Below are 20,648 nucleotides of genomic sequence, written 5' to 3'. Positions count from 1 at the left end.
AACTATGGAGTTGATTTAACCAAAATGTTACAAAAACCAATGCTTCCATCTAATTCATGTCACTCCTTTTAGTATTAGTAAGATATTGTATTATGATGTATCAATTTTAATTTAAGTTCATATATCAATTTTCTTTAAAGAAAAATATATTTATTTATTTTTGCCTAACATTTATATTTAAAAAATAAAAACTACCGAAACTGTATCGACACGACATAATACGATATTGAAACCGTATCGTTCCGGTCTAGAACCAAAACTCCAACACGGTTCGAAATTTTAAACCATGATCTCGACGCTTTAAAAACTTTTCTTTTCTTTCGTTAAAGTTCGAGTACATAGAGAAAATAAAATAAAGAACATGACAAAGGACAAGTCTTTTTTACTTGATTCGGAGCCTTTGACGATTCCTACTGTCAGGCCTGCGATCATTGATTGCTTTCGTTAGGCAATCCACTATAATTAAATCATACAAAATGATATGATGATAGTAACAATTCTACTATCTTTAAAGAATAAGTGCAAGTATATAAAAAGGTTACCAACAACACTAGCTTGAAGAATAAGCACAGTTGTTGGATAGCTTCTCATAGCAAAGGTGTTGAAACTTGCATGGACAAGCGGAATGAATCGAAGATGAGAGTTGTTTTCGACTCAAACCTTGGGGCCTTCTTTTATAGGCATTGTTCAACCAATTGAAAAATTGTTCGATCAACTAAACCTATCAGTCGAGTGAACCTCCTATTGGTCGATTGAACTCCACACCGTTCCTTGTTTGCCATAATCCAATCCTGTGATTCTCAGTGTTCGGTCGACTGATCCAGATGATGGATCAACCGAAAAGTTGTCATTCACGCGATGATTCGATCTGATTTGCTGTTGTTTCCTTTCATGGTTCAGTCAACATAAACTTTATCAGTCGACTTTGTAAATACCAAATTTGTAATCTTTGCTCTGGTCTTCTTATTCTAATCTGATCGGTCAATTGATCCTCTAGTTCAGTCGACCGAACCATTTGTTAACTCGAAATAAATTTGATTTATCTGCAAAACAGAGTTAACATAGTAATAGTGATAATGTCCTTGCAAAATAGAGTTATATATATATATATATATATATGCATGAATAAGAAAGTACTGACTATTCTGATCTCAACTTAGTAACCTCAGTTGGTTTTCTTTAGTTGGATCAGCGCCTAAGGTTTTGTCCCTTGCCGAGACACAACCTCACTGCACTCTCTCCAGTAGCTTACCTCAACTCATCTACCCTCCAGACCTAGTTGGACTTAGCTGTTCAGTATTGGATCATTTGCCAGGACTTCCACTTGACTCGATATAGGTCCTCCAGACCTACAGAGTCCACCTGCTAAATGTCAGGTCAACTTGACCCATCTGGACTTCTTGCTTGATTCCACAATCTGCTGAGACTTCTCTTGCCTAGTATCGAATTTAGCTGACCTACTAGGACTTTCTGAGTTGAGCATCTTGCACAATGGATTAACTCATAAGATAACTATAAGACTTAACTTTTGACAATATCAACACATAAGTTTGATTATGGTGCTTCCTGCACCAACACTTATGAACATTATAAACTTTTTGCTCAATCTATTAAATGTGCTTTTATGGGCTACAATATTTCACACAAAGGTTATGTTGGCTATGATCCATGCTCTAACAAATTTCGTATCACTCGTCATGTTGTTTTCTTTGAAAATTAATTTTTCTTTTCTACTCATATTGAGTCTTCGCCAGAGCCACCTATCCTTCCTTATTTTGATGAGGTACCTAATACTTTTGACCAAATCAAGCCTGGCTTTGCGTATCAATGACAACAACGTCCAACTTTACAGTTTTATAAGCTTGATCCAACATCTGCGCCAATTCAATCAACTTTCACATGCTATTCCACGGCGCTCTTCCAGAATCACCCGTCCACCGGATCGGTATGGCTTTTCTCATACATCTCTTTATACTACTTTATCCATTGTTCCTATTCCTTCATGTTATTCAGAAGCTACTAAACATGATTGTTGGTGCAAGGCCATAGAAGAAGAACTTAGCTCTTGTGGACAATCACACCTAGTATATTGTTCTATGCCCCCCAAATGTTAAATTCATTGGTTGTAAATGGGTCTACTCTTATCAATCTTCATTGAGATGGTACTCTAGATTGCTCAAAGGCACGGTTGGTTGCCTTGGATAACAAACAAGAGTATGACATCAATTATGACGAGACTTTTACTCTGGTTACCAAGATGTCAATTGTTTGAATGGTTATTTCAATTGCTTCTTCACAAGGATGACCACTTCATCAGATGGATGTTAAGAATGTGTTTCTTCATGGTGATCTCAAAGAAGAGATCTACATGGTTCCTCCGCCGGGTTTGCCTTCTTCCTCTTCACAGAGCTAATATGATTCATCTTTGTTTCTTTGCAAGACATCTACTAGTATTGTCATTCTCCTAGTTTATGTTGATCATATTGTTATCACTAGGACCGATTCTATCTTAATTGCTCATTTAAAACATCTTCAAGCTTCATTTCATATGAAAGATCTTGGTCCTCTTACTTATTTCTTGGGTTTGGAAGTTCATACTGATTATTCTGGGATTTTTTTGCATCAACATAAATATACACAAGATTTGCTTCATTTAGCTAATCTCCAAGATGTTTTTATTGTAGCTACTCCATTTGAAGTAAACATAAAGTACCAGTGTGAGGAGGGTAATCTTCTTTCTAATCCTACTATATTTCAACAAATTGATGGGCAGCTTGAACTAGTTGACTGTTATTCGACTGAACATTTCCTTTGTTGTTCAAAAGTTAGTCAATTCATGACAAATCCCCATCATCTACATTGAGTTGTTGTTTATCAAATCATTCGATATTTTCATAGGACACCGTGTCATGGATTGTTTTTTTCAGCTGGTTCTCCTCTTCATCTAGTTGCCTATAGTCACGTTGATTGGGCGGGATGTCCTATACTCGCTGATCTGTCATAGATTGGTGTATGTTTCTTGATAATTCCTTTATTTCTTGGAAGAGCAAGAAGCAAAATCGTGTTTCTAAATCTTCTACGAAGTTCGAATACCGTGCTATGTCTACTACTTGTTCTGAGATTGTTTGGCTTCATGGTCTTCCAGCTGAGCTTGGTCCCTCTCAATCTACTGCTACTCCGCTTCCTGCTAATAACACTAGTGTCATTTAGATTATTACTAATCCTATTTATCATGAGCATACTAAGCATATTGAGGTGGATTGCCACTCTATTCGCGCACTCATTTTATTTCTCTTATATTTCCACCAACCTTCATATAGCTAATATTTTTAATAAGGCCTTGACACGACAATATTATCGGTTTCTAGTGGGCAAATTGATGTTTCTTGATCGACCAACATCAATGTGAGGGGGGATGACAGTATGCATCAAGGATGAAGCATATGACAGCATATATCAAGCCTTAATTAATAGCGGTAAATATATTATAGTTGTAACTTAGCCGTAAATATATTGTAATTAATAGTATAGCTATACCTTCTTGATTTAGATAGATTACTACAAATCAACCTGGATTTATGGTTGAAAATATGTCCTGTAAATCACTAACATTTTCTATATAATGAGAAGAGCTTTCATGGTGAGAGCATTCAATCCAATTGACATGATAGTGTATCAAAGAAGATATAGTGACACAAAAACCTATTAAAGGACAGGAAAGAAAGAAATGGATGATAATCAACATAGCAAAAGCATATAACATATAAAAATGAAAGGTACCTATTTGATGTAGGGTAAGCTTCCAACTAATCACTTGTTTATTCATCAAAGGATCTGTGCTTTCTGCACCGCTATCAACTTGTGACCTTTTAGATGAAATTTGATTAGGACTGGCTTCCATGAGAACTAAAGGGTCTTTAATAGGTTGACCATCTTCAGTGATTAATGGAGCTGTGACAACTATTCCACTGCCAACATGAGAATCCAATTCACGACACACATCCTTCCATCTTTCATATTGCACTCTGTATGAAAAACTGATTACCCTTAGACTGGATACTAATAAGTCAAAACTTCCTGTTAACACATTTTAGCCGGAAACTACAGGGTCAACTGTTACTACCTTTACTAATCTGCTGATACAAATCAAACACTTAATTTTTTGTTAACTAACCTAGAGAAACATGAAGTTGTATAACAAAGATGCTGGTAACAGTTCTCATTTTGAAAAAGGACATGCATGAAGCTCCTGCCAATGCGGAGTCTCGGAAAAGGGTCGGACCATATTGGGTCTATTATACGCAACCTTACCTACATTACAAGAGATTGTTTTGTGTCTGGGATCTTTCACACGGTAGCAACTTGACCAAGGCTCCTCTTTAGTCTTCATCTTAAAGTATTTAATAAATCTATCCATTTATTGAACTAGAAAACAAAAATCAATCAAGGTTTTGACTACTTTGCTTTGTATAAATGATGGATTTCCAGTTGATAAGATGATAGGATCGAACATTCTTCATTTGGTAGCTTGCAGTTTTTGTAACATTACTAATTCTATCATCATAAACAATTAGTTCAAGACTTTTGGAAAACATAGTTTGTGACAAAGAGTGAATCAAAGAACTGTGCTTAAATTAATATGGACCAATATAACTTAAGAGATAAAGTTTGAGGAACAAGAGAAAAGAAAAACCTATTTACTAAGCACAGGTAAGATTTTGTACATTAATTTTCCCTACCATGATCGACTGAAGCCTTGTGTGGGATTGTCTTAATTTTACATAGTCCATTGGTGCACAGCCATATCTTAGCTAATCTGCGGATGGCTGATGACACTTAATTATCTTATATAGCCTATATTCACCATTACACTTGAAGGCAGGATTGCAAGAGAAAAAAATCAGAATAAAGTGGAATGAGAAAAGCATCAGTAGCATATATAGCAAATTAGCAATGATGGGCATGTCTCCAAAATGAGAATAGTGCCACAAGAAAAAATTATAAATTATATGCAATATACCATTTGCAATTTTTTAAAAAAAAAATCCAGTCATTGTGTACCTTCGATGCTGTCTCAGTTGCTCACGTTCATCAAAGGTGCTTTTTGGATCAAAGCATCCAAGTAAGAACTCCCAAACCTCTCCTCTTATGGAAGGATGAACACCCTGATCCAGTAAGGAAGATATTAGGAATCAAGGGTATCAAAGTCAGTTGCTCATCTTAGGCTGTTATTTGTTTTTCACTTGGAATGAAAAATGAAATAATATTGAGATACTATGCTGTCACAAAAGCAAACAACCATTCCTTGATGTAGATATTCTAGTCATGCAAAAGGGAATTTTGATAAAGCATAGCCAACTATATTATCAAGTCTAAGAAAGAGAGGAACATTTACCTATGTTATTAGCAAAATCTACCCACCGTATAAATGGACTAATAATGTTCCTAAGTCACTAATCCTGTCGAAAAACTACAGAGATGGCGCGTTGGACACTGTGGATTAGTGGTTAACTGGTGGAAGACCTTTCTCTCCTAGAAGTTTTCCTTCGATCCTGTGTACAAAAAGACGAGTCAACAAAATGTCCTAGGAATCAGGAGGGAGTCCCTGGCGAAAGCCCTCCAACGCTCAAATCAGGACAAATCCGGACGGGTGGATCTAGAACAGTAAAAACATGTGCGCCAAAGTAAAGTTGCAGATGTCCAGAGAACGTACCTTCGCCACAAAAGGACTCCTCTTTTATATACCACCTCTCAGAACCTCCGCGATCGTGAGGTGACAATATGTGTCAGAGTTTGTTAGGTAATTGTTCGAGGAATCTTTCTTTTATCCACATGTATACCTCTTTTATCTTTTATAGCTTATGTTACTGTTGAGGTTGATGAGAGAATATGTTGTCATAAATAGTCTGTTGATGGGAGACACAATGGTCCCCAAAGAAGTTTCCAAAAGAATATTATCTGACATGTAGTTATTATTCTAACAGTTTGTTAGGATATTGTCTACTAAGTATATCTTGGTCGGTCCTTAAGGCCGGCTGTCTGAACTGCTCGATTACACTTTGTATAATCTGCTCTATTATGTATTATACTGCATGTATCTTGGCCAACCCGTTAGGCCGATCGCCTTTATACCTATCTTGGGATTAAGCCTCTCAATTATGTTCTGTACAACATTGAGACCTTCGTTCAGAGAATAATGTAATGCCCTGTTTATGTTAGGAATCTGTTTGAGAAATAATATGATACCCCGTGTTTCCTGGAAGTTCATCTGACAACCTATGCTTTACTAGAAATCCATCCGAGTAGTGATATGAGGATAAATACTTCAAAGCTAGCCGACCTTTTATCCGACCGAGCGTGCAAAGAGGGATTTGTGATCCTCAAGGAGGCCAAACCATACTCTAACCAACCTTATGGCTGAGATGGCTCGGACATCCCAGCCAGCCTAGGAGGTCGACCGCCTCAAAACCCCGATCGGTTGTTGAACGACCGGACACGTTATCTTTTAAGTGGAGTACTAGGCTTTATACATTTGATCGGCTTAAAGGTTGGTCGGCCACTACTCGCCCGATTAGCCTGTTACTTGGTCGGGTCTGGACAACCAATCATAGCCAGGTGAGGAGATGTTCTCCTTTCTTGAGTTAGACAACTACGTCATCATGACTTTGACTGCCCCGTCATCTTGACTCTAACTTCCACGTCATCCCTCGAGTCCGAATGTCATAACCTGTATCACTAGCCTTCCCTTCAAGTCTAGTCGAAGAAGGTGTAGCCGACTGACTGGACCCAAGTTTAGTTTCTGGCCACTCATCCCTTTCATCGGGGTCGTCCAGTAATTTGTACTCTCCTTTATGCCTTAAAGACTTTGTAATTTTTTCAAAAACTACTCGCTAGTAGCCAGCTGTTCAGGAGAAATTAACAAGGACGCGCGGAGAGGTGCATGGACAAAGAAATGATTTGGTTGTCACGTCCATCATAAATGCCTATTTATGGGTTGATGTCACGTGGGCCCCTTGTTATTTTTTGAAACGGCTTTTGACGCACATCTCCTCGAATAACTAAACGGTCTCTCTCTTCGTTCAGATCATTTGTTGCATGTCATTTCAATCCAACGATCATAATTGAATTCTACTTTATAAAAACCCTAAACAACTCATATTCTCAACACTTTGCCTTTCATTTTCCCTGCTTTCTTCTCTGGCGACCTTTCACCTATGGTGTTCTTCTCTTTTTCCCCTTTGGCCATCAGTAAGTCCTTCTTTCTTTTCCTACTTCATATTTTCTCATGGCGGAAGAATCCTTTGCCCATTGGTAAACCCTAACTTTTTCGGATTTTGATGCCGCTGATAAAGCTTATATCCGTGCTCGGTATGAAATCCCTGAGAGCTATCGAACTGTTATCCCTTCTCCTAACGTCCACCTCATCATCCTCCTCCTGATAATCACATCACCTTTTTCACATACCAGCTACCAGCCAGTCTTCGTTTCCCTGTTCCCTATTCCTATCAGCGGTGAGTCAATATTTCTGCATCCCTCTATAAGAGTTCACCCCGAACGTTATCCATGCCCTATGCGGCACATTTATGTTATTTCATCTATATAGCATTCCCCTTACGCTTCAAAATTTTTTCCTATTTTCTTATACAAAAATCGGAACCAGAAGTTTTCCTCTTTCAATCTCGTCCGAAGACATGCCTTCTTCGAATAAGGGTTGGAAGTCACATTTCTTTTTCCTTAAAATGCTTGAGCCCGCCTCTTGACCGACTGAATGGCAATCTTCACTTCCTCCCCTCCCCAACATAGGGAATTACAAACATAACGCTACCTATGTCTCATACTTTCCCAAGCTAAGCAACCAACGCTTTAAAATACACCAGTGGTTGCGCGAAGGCCTCCTGCACTTGTTTGACTTGAGTCCTATACAAAAGAAGCTTCCCGACTCTCTCGGTAAGCTCCAATAACTTGGTCACTGTATTATCACTAAATAAGGTATTCTTTATTTTATGCAATGAACGTCATTTTCTCTGCTCTAGTTGATGACTCGATCAACATGGAAGAGTAAGAAATCCTTGCTAAGGAGCGAGAACTACAGGCTGAGCGAGGCTTACAACCGCCCACCCCTACTAGTGAGGCGTCCGAGAGTCTCGCGGCTGAGTCTAGGGCAGTTGCTGCTTCGGAGGAACTGTCTTCCCTTACACCTCTAACGTCTGAAGGTTCTCCCTTGAAGGGAGAGGATGTTCCTCTAAAAAGATGCAAAAGGCGCAAACTTGTCCACTCCGAAATCCCAGAAGAACTAGCACCTTTGACCAAAACACCCTCAGGTGAGGTGCCTTCCGCTCACTTATTTCCTAGACGGGCTTTACCTTCAACCGAAACACCCTCAGGTGAGGTGCCTTCCGCTCACTTATCTCCTGGCTGGCCAAAGCCCGTCCAAGAGGAAGTGTTGGTGCAGTGAGGCCAACAAGAGATGAGTGAATTGCCTGTAAGAAGAAAGCTAAACTCCTTCCTGTTCTTTTGACTTGTATTAGTAGCACAATTCTAATTAAGCAACAATAATAGACGAAATAACAACTTAAAAGGAAAATAAGTAAGAGACTATGATTTTTACTTAGTTACAACCTAGATGGTTGTTAATCCAAGACGGTTGCAAAGCTCTACTAAAAATGTCTCCTTTGATGAAGGCAGAGAAGCCTCTTACACTCTTTGAAAAGCTCAGAAAGTTGCTAGGAAGTTAATACAGAAGTTGTTTTATTTTTCCTAGGTCCAGGAGTATTTTTATAGCCCATGGAAAAACTTATCCGAGGCTGGAAGGCGCCTTCAATAGGGTGGAAGGCGCCTCCAGCATGGCAAATCCTATCCGTGCGAAGATAAAATTTATCTTCGCAACATTCACTGTTTGAAGGCGCGCCTTCCATGCCACCTCGAAGGCACCTTCAAGGGTTAAAGGCGCCTTCCTCCTGAAAGGCGCAAGGTCGCCTTCAATACCATTAAAGGCGCCTTCTGCAGCTGCTACCGAGCTCCAAACTTCTCCTTTGGCTTTTCCGCTCTCCGCTCGCTTGGGTGATTTCGGCCATCCGGAATAGGGTTCATCCGAACTCATTTTCTGACCTTCTCCTCGAGCAGGATTCCTGCCTGACTTCTCGTCCCTCGAACATCGTGCACATCCTTCTTGTCCGCCGGTGTACTCTTCCGCAGCACCTCGTCCCTCGGACACATCAAGCCCGTCGGCTCTCTCTTATGTCATCCTTCTTGCTAGCTGCGTCTTCCACTCGACTTTTTGTGTTTCTAAGCTCCTGCACACTTAGACACAAGGATTAAACACAACAGGACCTAACTGAACTTGGTTGACCACATCAAAACTACCCCAGAGTTCTAACAGGAAGTACGAGAGCAATCTTCCGAGTGGACCTTGTCTGCTCTTCCTTCTGCTTGCCCAACGTCGGAAGCTACCCAGACTCAAGAGGTCATTTCCTTGCCAGACGAGCCGATAGACTCAGCTTTCATTGTATCTCTTCGGACGAAAACTCCTTCGGGCCCTACCGAGTCAAGACGGCCTCATCAATTTTCGACCACTTTTGATATGTCGGCCGCCCAGGCCATAAGTTCTCCCTCAACTGCTCCGACCGGCCAGATACTTCTAAGGGGTCGTTTAACAAAGGCCTAGGAGGATGCTGGAAACCAGTTCAGCGAGCTAACTCCTAAGGAATTAGCAAATGAATACGTTTACTTACGAACCAAGGTGAAGTATTTTAACCTACCACTTTCCACATTGACTGTTTCTAATGTTATTTGTCCTTTCCTTCAAAGCTAGGTGATTGAGATGAGTGTCAGCCAACAATTATACTCTTTGGCACAGGAAAATAAATCGCTGAAGCAATAAATTTCTGAAGCTACTACAGCCCCCTCCTCTAAATGGCTGAGTGAGCTAGAAGCCCAGCTCCAAGAGGCTCAACGTTTGGCAAAAGCTGAACTTGAGAGGGCGATCAGCTTAAAGACTGCTCTGGATATCTTTGAGGCTAAACTTCAATCAGAGATGATCCTCCAAGTGAATATAAAGATAGAGCTAGTTGAAAAAATTACAAAATATGGTCGCCTATCTTCTCAATTGAAGGAGCAAAATGCTACTCATAACACTAAGTTAGTTGCCAAAGTTTCTGAGTTGGTGGCCCAAGAGGCTGAGTGGGATACCTCACGCTCGGATCCAGTAACTGCTCAGACCACATTATCTACCAAAGAATCAGAGTTATCAGGTATTTCAGTTGAACTAACAGTTGCCCGAGCGAGTTGGAAGCCTACTGAGTAGGAGAAGATAAGCACTTCGAAACGAGGAAGATAGCCCTTCTCCAAACACCTGAGTTAAATGTGCCCATCGCCCGGTCCATCAGCAAAGCACTTCTTAAAGCGGAAGGTGCAGTGGAACAATTAAAGGAAGGTGGTCGCTTAACTTCTATTCCTCCTGCCCACTTTCTTGACCGCAAGAGGATAAATCGCAAAGCTCTGCCTGACCTTTTCCCAAACTATTCTGATTTGCTATGATTTACTCTGTAATCCTTGCTTCCTTTGGTGATGAATTAGGACTCTATATTTGTGTTTGTGACATAAGCAACCTATATGATCAAGTTTTTGTTAAATTTGTCGCGTATCTTGACGATACGGTTGGCTTGTCTAATAATTTATGCTTTTCCTGAGCATGTGCTGACCTAAGACGGCGTAGATTCGTCCAGATCAAAGTTCGAGTGGCTATAGTTTCAGAAACCACTCACCCGATCTTGAAGAATAAGCGCCCTATACCGAATGATGTCTCTAGTTTGGTACAGTCATATTAAAAACCGTTCGGGAATAATTTTATCTAATTTTACTTCTACTTAGGGTTGAACTCGTCCGAGATTCAAGAACATACAAACAATAACAAATAATACCTATTAAAGTCGGTCAGGATTAAACCCGTTCAGTATGACTCCACTCAAGGTTAGAATCAGTCTAACCTACTTCTGGCCATTATTATTTTACTCATTTTCTTCTCGAGTAAAGCTCATTCGATCTTAGACCGACCGGGCCTTTGAGAGAGTGGCACAAAAAACAAGGCTCACCTTGATAAAGGCGTTGATGCTTCAAGAGGACTACCACTATAGGCTTTTTGCGGGTGACACGTGTGTGTGCGTTATTACAAGTACACATATTTTCCTGCACCGCTGTTTCATCTTCCTATTCCACGATCTAAAATTTAACCCACTTATTTATTGTTATAATTCAATGGTCCTGCTTGAAAGGTGACTTTTCGGGATTTCCATAAGAAAAGCTTCAAGAGTTTTAACTTCTTCATCCCTTCTTCTTCTTCTTCGCTGATTTTTCTTCGTTGTTCTCTTCCTTTCCATACTCATCTCCTTCTCTTCGCAAAAATGGCTAAGGATAACGCGTGGTATACGCACTGCTCCTCAGACTTCCGCTTTGTAGATGCTCACGACCTCAATTTCAACTACGGAACACCTATTTTCATAGTTACACCCAACAACGATGATCGCCCCCACCTTCCTCCAACGGAAAGTGTCCCTGTTTTTAGGGAACAGGTTATAGCGGAGCTGCGCTTTCCTATCCACCCTTTCTTTATCGCATTTAGCTAATATTTCCATCTATCACTTCATCAACTTCTCTCCAATTCCCTTCGCATTATGGTGTCACTATTGTTTTCCGTTTATTTGGCCTCCTTTTATCCCTCCATCTATTTCATCATTATTTTTATCCTCAACAAGTGATGGATGGCCTATTTCGTTTCCGCATCCACCCTAAGAAAGCTTTATTTGATAGGATTCTAGCTTAGGACGAATGGTGAGATAAATTCTTCTTCATTCGGCTCCCCGCCTCTTTGCCTTACCCAATAACCTGGCAGCAACATCTTTCTCCTATCCCAGATTTAGGTAATATCCGCACCAATCCGATCTTGTGCAAGGCTTTGGAGAGACTAAGAGGCCTAAAATTCATTCTACCCGAGCTAACCATAGGGGGCTTGTTATATGTTTTTAGGCTAACCCCGGTCAACCTTGGGTTTAGCGCCACTTTTAGTATGAAATCTTCATCTCTTCCTTAGTTACTTGTAAAGGTCTTCCTTATGATATTTGCTTATTGTTGTAGTGAAGGCTATCACCCCAGCCTTTCTTTTCAAATGAACTAAGGAAGATGTTTTGAACCAACGGGGGGAAGCACTGCTAAAGGATCGCGAAGCCGAGCAAGCTTCGCCCTCTGCCAGCTGTTTGCCCCCCATAGATTCTCCCAATGGAACTTCCTCTTCTAGCTCTTCTAATTCAAATACCCCCCTCTCGTTCAAGCGCAAAAGGCCACGATCAGAGACTTCGGGTCTAGATCTATCCGAGCAACCAACCACCAAGCGGACTTCCTCTGATATGACCAAGGTTTCTTTTGCTAAAGGTAAAGAGCTTGGATTTCAAAAAAGTCATCAATCTCATTCTAGAATTGTTATGATGAGGCCAGCTATTCTTACACCTGCATCCTATGCGATTGCCCAGATACCCGACCAATCGAGACAATACCAGAATCTTTGCCTACTCAGTTTACTCTGCCGCAAGCTTTAGGCGCTTCTTTAATCACCCCGGGTTCTAAACGAACTTCCAATACAAGATCGGTCGATCTTACACCTGGGCGCTCAGTAGTCGCATAGGACCTTGGGTCAATCGGGAAAGTACCAAAGCCTTCGCCTGCTCGACCGACCTCCGTTCGTTCGAGATCACTTAAGACTTTCGTTGCTCTTCCATCAAGGCCAACTCTTCGACTGGTCCTCCTCGCCATTTTAAACAATCTTATGTATTACCAAGTCAGTAAGGAATGGATGCTACTGCTTCATCTTCGTATGAGGTATTAAAGTTAAACGGCTCCTTAGCTGAATCTTGGTTAAAGGCTCGTGAACAGTCAAGAGGAGTCAAGAGGATCTACTGTCAGTATGCGCGGATGAACATGCCCTAAATGCGACCACGATAAGCTTATAATTTGGTATACCTTATGGACTAAGATTTCATTGACATACCTTATGGACTAAGACCTCCTTGTTCTTTCTCAATTTTTCGCTTTTGGGATGCACTTAAGCCAAATGATTGTAGACTTAGAGTGTGCCAACAAAGTTTTGAGAGGGCGAGTAGAAGAATTATAATTTGTAGCACTCATTTCCAGCATTGAAGTGACTAACTTACGAGGAGAGGTTGAAGCTCAAGCCAAACACCTCTCAAGTATGAGGCAAAATTTGATGGAATCTCAAATACTAGCAAAGTCTTATTATACGGGCAAGAAAAGGTTGGAAGTCTTATTACAAACTAGCAAGTCTCAGCTTCGAGTAGAAAAGGCTATAAGGGACAGGGTCGTTTCAAACCTAGATCAAAAAACTACCTTGCTAGAGGAATTAAGGGCTTCTCACATAGCTAGCTTCTCTGCACAAACCACTGGATCATATTCCAAGAACTTAACGATACTGAAACAACAAAGAAAATTAGATACACAAACGGTCAGATCGCTACAAGCCAAGTTAAACTCGACCAAGGTTGAGATGGAGACGTACAAAGTTGGGGAGGATGAACGTTTTGAGACTAGACGAAAGGATTATCTCAATTCTCCCAATTTTGGGACAATATTTGCAAAGCGCATCTCCAAAACACTCACTCATATGGCCGAGGAAGCTACCAGACAATTAAGGGAGGGTAGCTATTTGTCTATAAAACCTCCCCCGCGATTCATAGATCGTCATCACCTCAATAGGGAGCTCCCCGAAGACATTTTAAGTGAGTTCAACTAGGGACATACCCATATTTTTCATGTCATAGCCCCTAATTGGTTGTAAAGCACAAATCAAAATGTTGAGATGGTTAAAATGCACGACTACTAGCAAAGTAATGGAGGAAAAACTTGTGGAAATCCTTGAAATTATGAATGGATTCGACCGATAGTCACTTAAACCACCTTTGCGCCTAGCCGCCAAATGTGGTGAGGAACACCTGGCACTCTACCCCGTCGGTAAATTGATGGAGAAGAGTAACGTGCTCAAATTTAAGGAGATGATTCTCAGGGTCAATCGACCCTGAGTATTCTCCTATCGCTAGAGTATGATAATGCTTCGGCAACTTGTCTTCTAGCACCTTCTGAGAGAACGAGGTACTAATTTCTTCAGGGGAGTTGCATCTTGCTAGAGCCTTTCCCCTACGTCCTTCTCGAACCCGCACTTCTCCATAGGATTCTTGATGCAGTCCCCCGGCTCAAGTGCTCAGGCGGCGTGCAAAAGAGCACACGATGGCATAGAAACGGTGAGTGGGACGCCCGCGGCAGAGCAACTGGGCCTTCCTCCCTAGCTCCTCTCTCCCTCTAATGGGTTGTTGTTGATACAACGAGATTGGGTGGCAATAGGGTGCCACCGATAGCCACTTGTTATTGTTATTGTTGTTGCAATAGGTTTTGCTCTCGGGCATTGATGACCAGATCCCGGTCTTCTTACGTCAGGGTAACAGTAGTAAGTCTTCCAGCTTCTTCCAACTCTGATTCTCAGATTCAGGCAAAAGTTCCCACAGACGATGCCAAATTTGATTCTGTCTGAAAACTGCAGAGATGACGCGTTGGGCACGATGGATTGGTGGTTGCCTGGTGGAAGATCTTTCTCTCATAGGAGAAGCTTTCCTTCGATCTTGCGCATAAAGAGAGGAGTCAACAAAACATCCCTATAAACCAGGGGGAGTCCCTGGCGAAGGCCCTCCAACGACAAATCTGGATGAGTGGATATAGAACAGTAAGAACGTGTACGCCAGAGTAATGTTGCAGATGTCCAAAGTGTAGGACCGTTGGGCCGGCTAGAAGGGGGGTTGAATAGCCCTGCAGAAATCAAAACACAAACACCCTTCTCGAACTCTTAAACTGACACTTGTAAAATAATCAAAGCAATAAACTAAGATCATAACAGAAAACTAGGCACCAGGTTTTGACTTGGTTACAACCAGGGAGGTTGTTAATCCAAGAAAGATGATCGCACTAGAATTTCTCCTTCAGGTGGAGAAGCCTCTTACAAAGTTGAAGCGCACAACAGAAGCTAACTACAGAAAGCGTACAAGTGTTTTAAAGAAATGCGTGAGTTCTGAATTTATGAAAAGCTTCTGGATCAACGCTATATTTATAGCCTTGGTCGGGGCGCCTGGAAGGGTTCCGGCGCCACAGGGGATAAATTTTATCCCCAGCGTTGGATCGAGTTTGACTCGATCCGATGAAAATCTTGGGTTGGTGGGCGCCGGGCGCCGGATTGGTTCGGCGCCGAGCAAAAAGTCAATCGGTTGACTTTTGTCGGACCACTTCTCCGTTAAGTCCCCGTCTCGGTCTTCTGCTCCGGATCCGCTTGATTGGTGATCTCGACATCCGGACCAACCCATCTTCTCCTCAGCGGCTTCTTCCTCGGCTTCTCGTCCCTCGGAATTGCGGTGTGTTCCTTCTCGTCCGCCTCTTCGGAATCGCCACGCGCTTCCTTCTCGTCCGCCGGTGTACTCTTCCGCAGCCCCTCGTCCCTCGGATGCACCGCGTGCCGTCCTTCTCGCTAGCTGCGTCTTCCGCTCGAGTACCTGTGCTCCTAAGCTCCTGCACACTTAGACACAGGGTTAAATACACACAGGACCTAACTTAACTTGTTGATCACACCAAAACAACCTTGGGGTTCCAACACAAAGAACGTACTTTCACCATGGAGAGGACTCCCCTTTATATACCACCTCTCAGAACCTCCGCAATCATGAGGTGGCAATGTGTGTCAAAGTTTGTCAGGCATTGTGCCATAATTATTCGAGGAATCTTTCTTTTACCCACATGTATACCATCTTTTGTCGTTTATAGCTTCTGTTACTGCTGGGGTTAATGTGAAAATATGTTTTCATAAATGGTTTGCTGATGGGAGACACAATAGCCCCCAAAGAAGTTTTCAGAAGAATATTCTCTATGTGACAAATTGTTAGAATGTTGTCTGCTAAGTATATCTCGACCAGTCCTTAAGGTCGGTCGTCTCTACTGAGCTACTCGGTTGTATAATCTGTTCCGTTATGTATTATACTGCATGTATCTTACCCGACCAGTAAGGCCGACCGCCTTTATACCTGTCTCGGCATTAAGCCGCTCAGTTATGTGCTATACAGTATTGAGACCTTCATTCGGAGAATAATGTAATGTCCTGTTCATGTTAGGAATCCGTTTGAGAAATAATATGATGCCCCATATTTCTTAGAAGTTCATCTGACAACTTATGCTTTGCTAGAAATCCATCCGGGTAGTGATATGAGGATAAATACTTCAAAGCTAATCGGCCTTTTATCCGACCGAGCATGTATAGAGGGATTCACGATCCTCAAGGAGGCCAACCCATACTCTAACCAACCCTAAGGATGAGATGGCTCAGACATCCCGATCGGCCTAGGAGGTGGCTGCCTCAAAACCTCGATCGACTGTGGAACGACTGGACACATTATCTTTTAAGTGGAGTACTAGACTGTATACGTTTGAGCGGCTTAAAGGCTAGTCGGCCACTACTTGCCCAGCTAGCCTATTACTCGGTTGGGTTTGGGCAACCAATCATACCCAGGTGAGGAGATGTTCTCCTTTCTTGACTTAGACCACCATGTCATCACGACTTTGACCTCTCCGCCATCTTGACTCTAACTTCCACATCATTCCCTTGGTCTGCTTGTCATAACCCGTATCAGTCACGTTAATAAATATGACAATTCCTTGTTGTTAAACTACTAGATATGGCACATGTCATGGCAAGATGGACAAGCAATGTTCAAAATTTGACAAAATAAATATGAAATATTCCTTGGTGTTGAGCAACTAGTCATGGTAAAAGGAATGCCAAAGAAATACCTAGTTTTTGATTGGCTGAAACCAAACAATGGATCCCCCTCATCCAAGGCAAGAAGCACAAGTTAAATCAGTATTTTGGAATACTAACCTTATTGAATCGTTGGCATACCTTTCATGTAAAGTCAATCCCATTAACGATCACCAACATAGTAATGATATTGATAGGTCTCAATGTAGTTCTAATAATCTCTTCTCATATATTTTCCCTCTTCCTTTCTTTTTATGTATCTTTGACTTTGCGCATACTCTCCTACAGGATGGCATTTATCATTCATTCATCTTCTTGCCACAACTGCCTAAAAGAAATTTAAAAAACAAACATTAGACCCAATCACCTTGTCTCCATGTTTCTCCCACTAAATTCCTTGGGCCTTTCTCTCCCCCCATTTGATAATATATTTTAAACATGTCATCTAGGTAGAAGGATCATTAACTTGATATGAGAACTTTGATTAAGTCACAATCTTTTGTGCATTTATTAGATGAAATTGGTAAATTAGGAGTAAGAATAATAATTTTATGAGAGATGTAACCATACTATAGACTAGATTGATTTCTATTTTCTCTAAAAAAAATCCAGAAAATTAATTGCAATACCTCAAAAAAACAGCTTGTTCTTGTACTAGAACCATAAAGTGTCGAGATGAGGATTGTATTGATTTCTATTTTCTCTAAAAAAAATCCAGAAAATTAATTGAAATACCTCAAAAAAACAGCTTGTTCTTGTACTAGAACCATAAAGTGTCTAGATGAGGATTGTATTGGTATACAAAAATCTACCAGAGCTTGTAAAATTTTTTATTATATTCTTGAGCAAATTAAATACCATAATATCAGAAAATTTATAGAAACTACTTGCTCATATTACACTTTTCCAAATTTTTGGCTGAGTAACATGGAGGTGAAGTAATTTGACCTCTCAAATATAAGAGTTCCCTTCGGTTTAATTTTCACTAAAAGTTATATATAGAATATATACAGCTCATTTATGGAGGATTTCAATGATACCCATGGTTTTTTTTATGCACAAATGCTAGTATAGAGCAACAGCACGGGAGTTTTTATATAATGATGTGGCAAAACTATAATAAAGAAGATGGTATTGACGCTAAAAGAAGAGCTAAATATCAAACATACTGCCCGCTGTATACGTCTGAGAACCGAAGCAATGTCCAAATAACCTTCTGGACTGAATGCGGTTTGCCATCTTCGTACGCTTAGAGTCCTTCCAGCCTACACGAACAAACTAGAACAATTTTGTTAAAGGAATTAACTGAAACATTTGAACAAGGAAATTCAAGACTATTTAATGTAACTCAAAAAGATCTTTCTGTTAACAGATACTCCTTTAGAGGTATGGACCTTCTAAAGAAATAATTCACATCATTCAATTTCCTGAATTCCACCTCTACGGTTCACGTGTTATGCCCACATCTCTCAAGTGGTCTAGGCATGTGAGAAAGGCACAATAAATAAGGAAGAACCGAACTGAAGTCACCTAGAATGGAAATAACAGAAAAGGCCAATCATCTTTGCTTAGCAAGATCTGAAAAAACAACAGATGTGTTATAATCCCTCTCTTTTGCATTAATACAGCTTATTCCCCTTTCCAAGCTTGATTTACATGATATAGAAACATCTACTAAAAACCGATACAGAATAAAAATATCAATAGGGCCAAAGTAAATATTTCCAGATTATGTTTAGCAGGCACGGAATCGCCAAGTGCCATGATCTTACAGGCCAGATCATGCCTGTCACTAATGAATTCCTGCGTTGACTAAGATGAAAAAAATCAAACAAGTTCCAACCGGAGATAAGAAAACATCCCAAAAATTGGAGAACTCACTTCGAGCAAATCTTCAAATAACCAAAAACCTCGAACGCGATCTAACGAACCTTAATCTTGAACTTGCTCTCGGGCCCCTCGGCGCACCCTTCCCGAGCCTCGTAGTAAGAATCCGCCGGAACCCCGTTACCTCTCCACGTCATCATCCTGCCAAACTCACAATCGACACGACAAAAATCTCAGACAATAGCGAAAGATCCCCCGCGGTCGCTCAAGCTGGAACCCCGGCCGCCGATCAGCTACAGGAAGATCCCACCTTTACACCGCGCCGGCCAGGAAATTGTCCAGATCAAGCGCACCGGAGGCAAAGGCTCCGTTTTGACGAGGGAGGGAGGACGACGGGGCGCACCCTCGTATTTGGAGGGAGCACGTACGCGCTCTCTCGGTCGATAGCCGGCGAAATGGAACGAGTCCAGATTGCTCCGCGTAGATTTGGTTGATTTAAGTCATTATTAACTGACTTTAATTAAGTATTAGTCGTATAATTAAAGACTAAGTCACTGATTTGTGGTTGGTTGCCGTCGCAGCGGTTTTCTTTTTCTTAATTTATTTTGAAGTCATTATTTCTTTACTTAATTATCTTTTTCCGCCATTTATTTTTTTTACATTTTTGCTAGTATTATAATATTGACGGCTGACAGAAGGCATAATAATACCATATAGGAGTGGGATGGATCAATAGTCACGATGATATAATAGTTCAGAGATAAAAAGAGATGGTAGATTGAGAAGTATATATTCTAATGGACTGTAGTCTTCTAATAAAATCTAATTCTCAGTCTACTCTAGATCGACTCCAGTATCAGTTAGGTCTCCAAGGTTTAAGGACATGACTCCTAGTTTATTCTTGATCGAGCCAACGCTAGTCGGAGCTCAGAGCTCAATGCCTCACTTTTTATGGTACGACTCTTAGTCTACTCCCGGTCGACCCCAGAGTTAGTCAGGTTTTAGGGCTCAGTCCTTCACCTCTTATGAGCACAACTCTCAGTCTATTCCCAGTCAGCCCCAGAGGTTGCCAAGCCCCAAAGGTTGCTGAGCCCCAAGGCTCAGTCTCTCACTTCTCATGGGCATAGCTCTTAGTTTACTCCCGGTCGATCCCAAAGTTGGTCAGGTGCCAAGGCTCAGTCCCTCACCTCTCATAAGCATGACTCTCAATCTACTCCCGGTCAGTCCCAACGCCAATCGATCCCCGAAGGCTCAGTCCCTCCCTTCTCATTAGCACGACTCCCAGTCTACTCCTGGTCGACCCAAGTGTCGGTCGAACTATCATGAGGGAATAATATTGTTAGAGAATCTCAACCACATGTCAAAAATAACAGTCATTTGTCAAGGAATATTCTGATACTCTGTCACATGCATACAACGGAACCTTAACCTAATGGAAGTCCGTCATACATCCTCCATCATCCAACATTCCCTAACGTTCATTAGTGTGGAGGTTACGAGAGATAGTATAAAAAGGGAAGTGTGGTGTGTGCAAGCTCGTGAGTTACATGCATCTAGTATAATTCTACTTTTTCCTGTATTTTTCATTAAGCTTTTTTTTCTGACTTAAGCGTCAAAGAACTTGCACTAGGGACCACTTCCTTGGTTCTCACTCTAATGCCCCCGTGGGATCTCTATGTGGTGTGTGCAGCTCGTGGGTACCACGTCTCCTCCTTGCTCCCCTTGAAGATCTAAAAGCCTGGAACTCATCTTCAGGTCCTGAAGTCCAGTCCTCTATTTGTCAATGCTCTCACCCTCGTCACTGACCCTTCATCTGACTCAGCTTCCGGACTGGATTAAATTTAGCGTCATTTGTGGAAACCTCTCTGCCTGATCTGGAACATGAAGATGGGTAACGTAGAAAAACTTTCATCCATTACCATAATCCTAGAGGATTTCAACAAACACATCACCAGCTGGTAATTCTAAATGG

The 20,648-nt window shown here is 41.2% G+C and overlaps 1 protein-coding gene across 2 annotated transcripts in view; it reads right to left on the bottom strand.

Moving 5' to 3' along the window:
- Positions 1-19,180, bottom strand: part of LOC122051720 (TBC1 domain family member 15-like) — a 31,296-nt gene extending 12,116 nt beyond the window's left edge. Inside the window, exons 1-5 of one of the 2 annotated variants that reach the window (XM_042612967.1) lie at positions 18,987-19,180; positions 18,781-18,877; positions 18,019-18,114; positions 5,062-5,165; positions 3,781-4,025 (exon numbers count right to left, since the gene is read on the bottom strand). In XM_042612967.1, coding sequence (XP_042468901.1) covers positions 3,781-4,025; positions 5,062-5,165; positions 18,019-18,114; positions 18,781-18,876 — 541 coding nt within the window. In that variant the 5' untranslated portion in view covers position 18,877; positions 18,987-19,180. The remainder of the gene's footprint in view (positions 1-3,780; positions 4,026-5,061; positions 5,166-18,018; positions 18,115-18,780; positions 18,878-18,986) is intronic. The other variant, XM_042612968.1, reaches the window with a different exon arrangement.
- Between the last annotated feature and the right edge of the window lie 1,468 nt (positions 19,181-20,648).

This window comes from Zingiber officinale, chromosome 3A (assembly GCF_018446385.1).
Source record: "Zingiber officinale cultivar Zhangliang chromosome 3A, Zo_v1.1, whole genome shotgun sequence".
NCBI lineage: Eukaryota > Viridiplantae > Streptophyta > Magnoliopsida > Zingiberales > Zingiberaceae > Zingiber > Zingiber officinale.
This window is presented reverse-complemented; position numbering and strand designations above follow the sequence as displayed.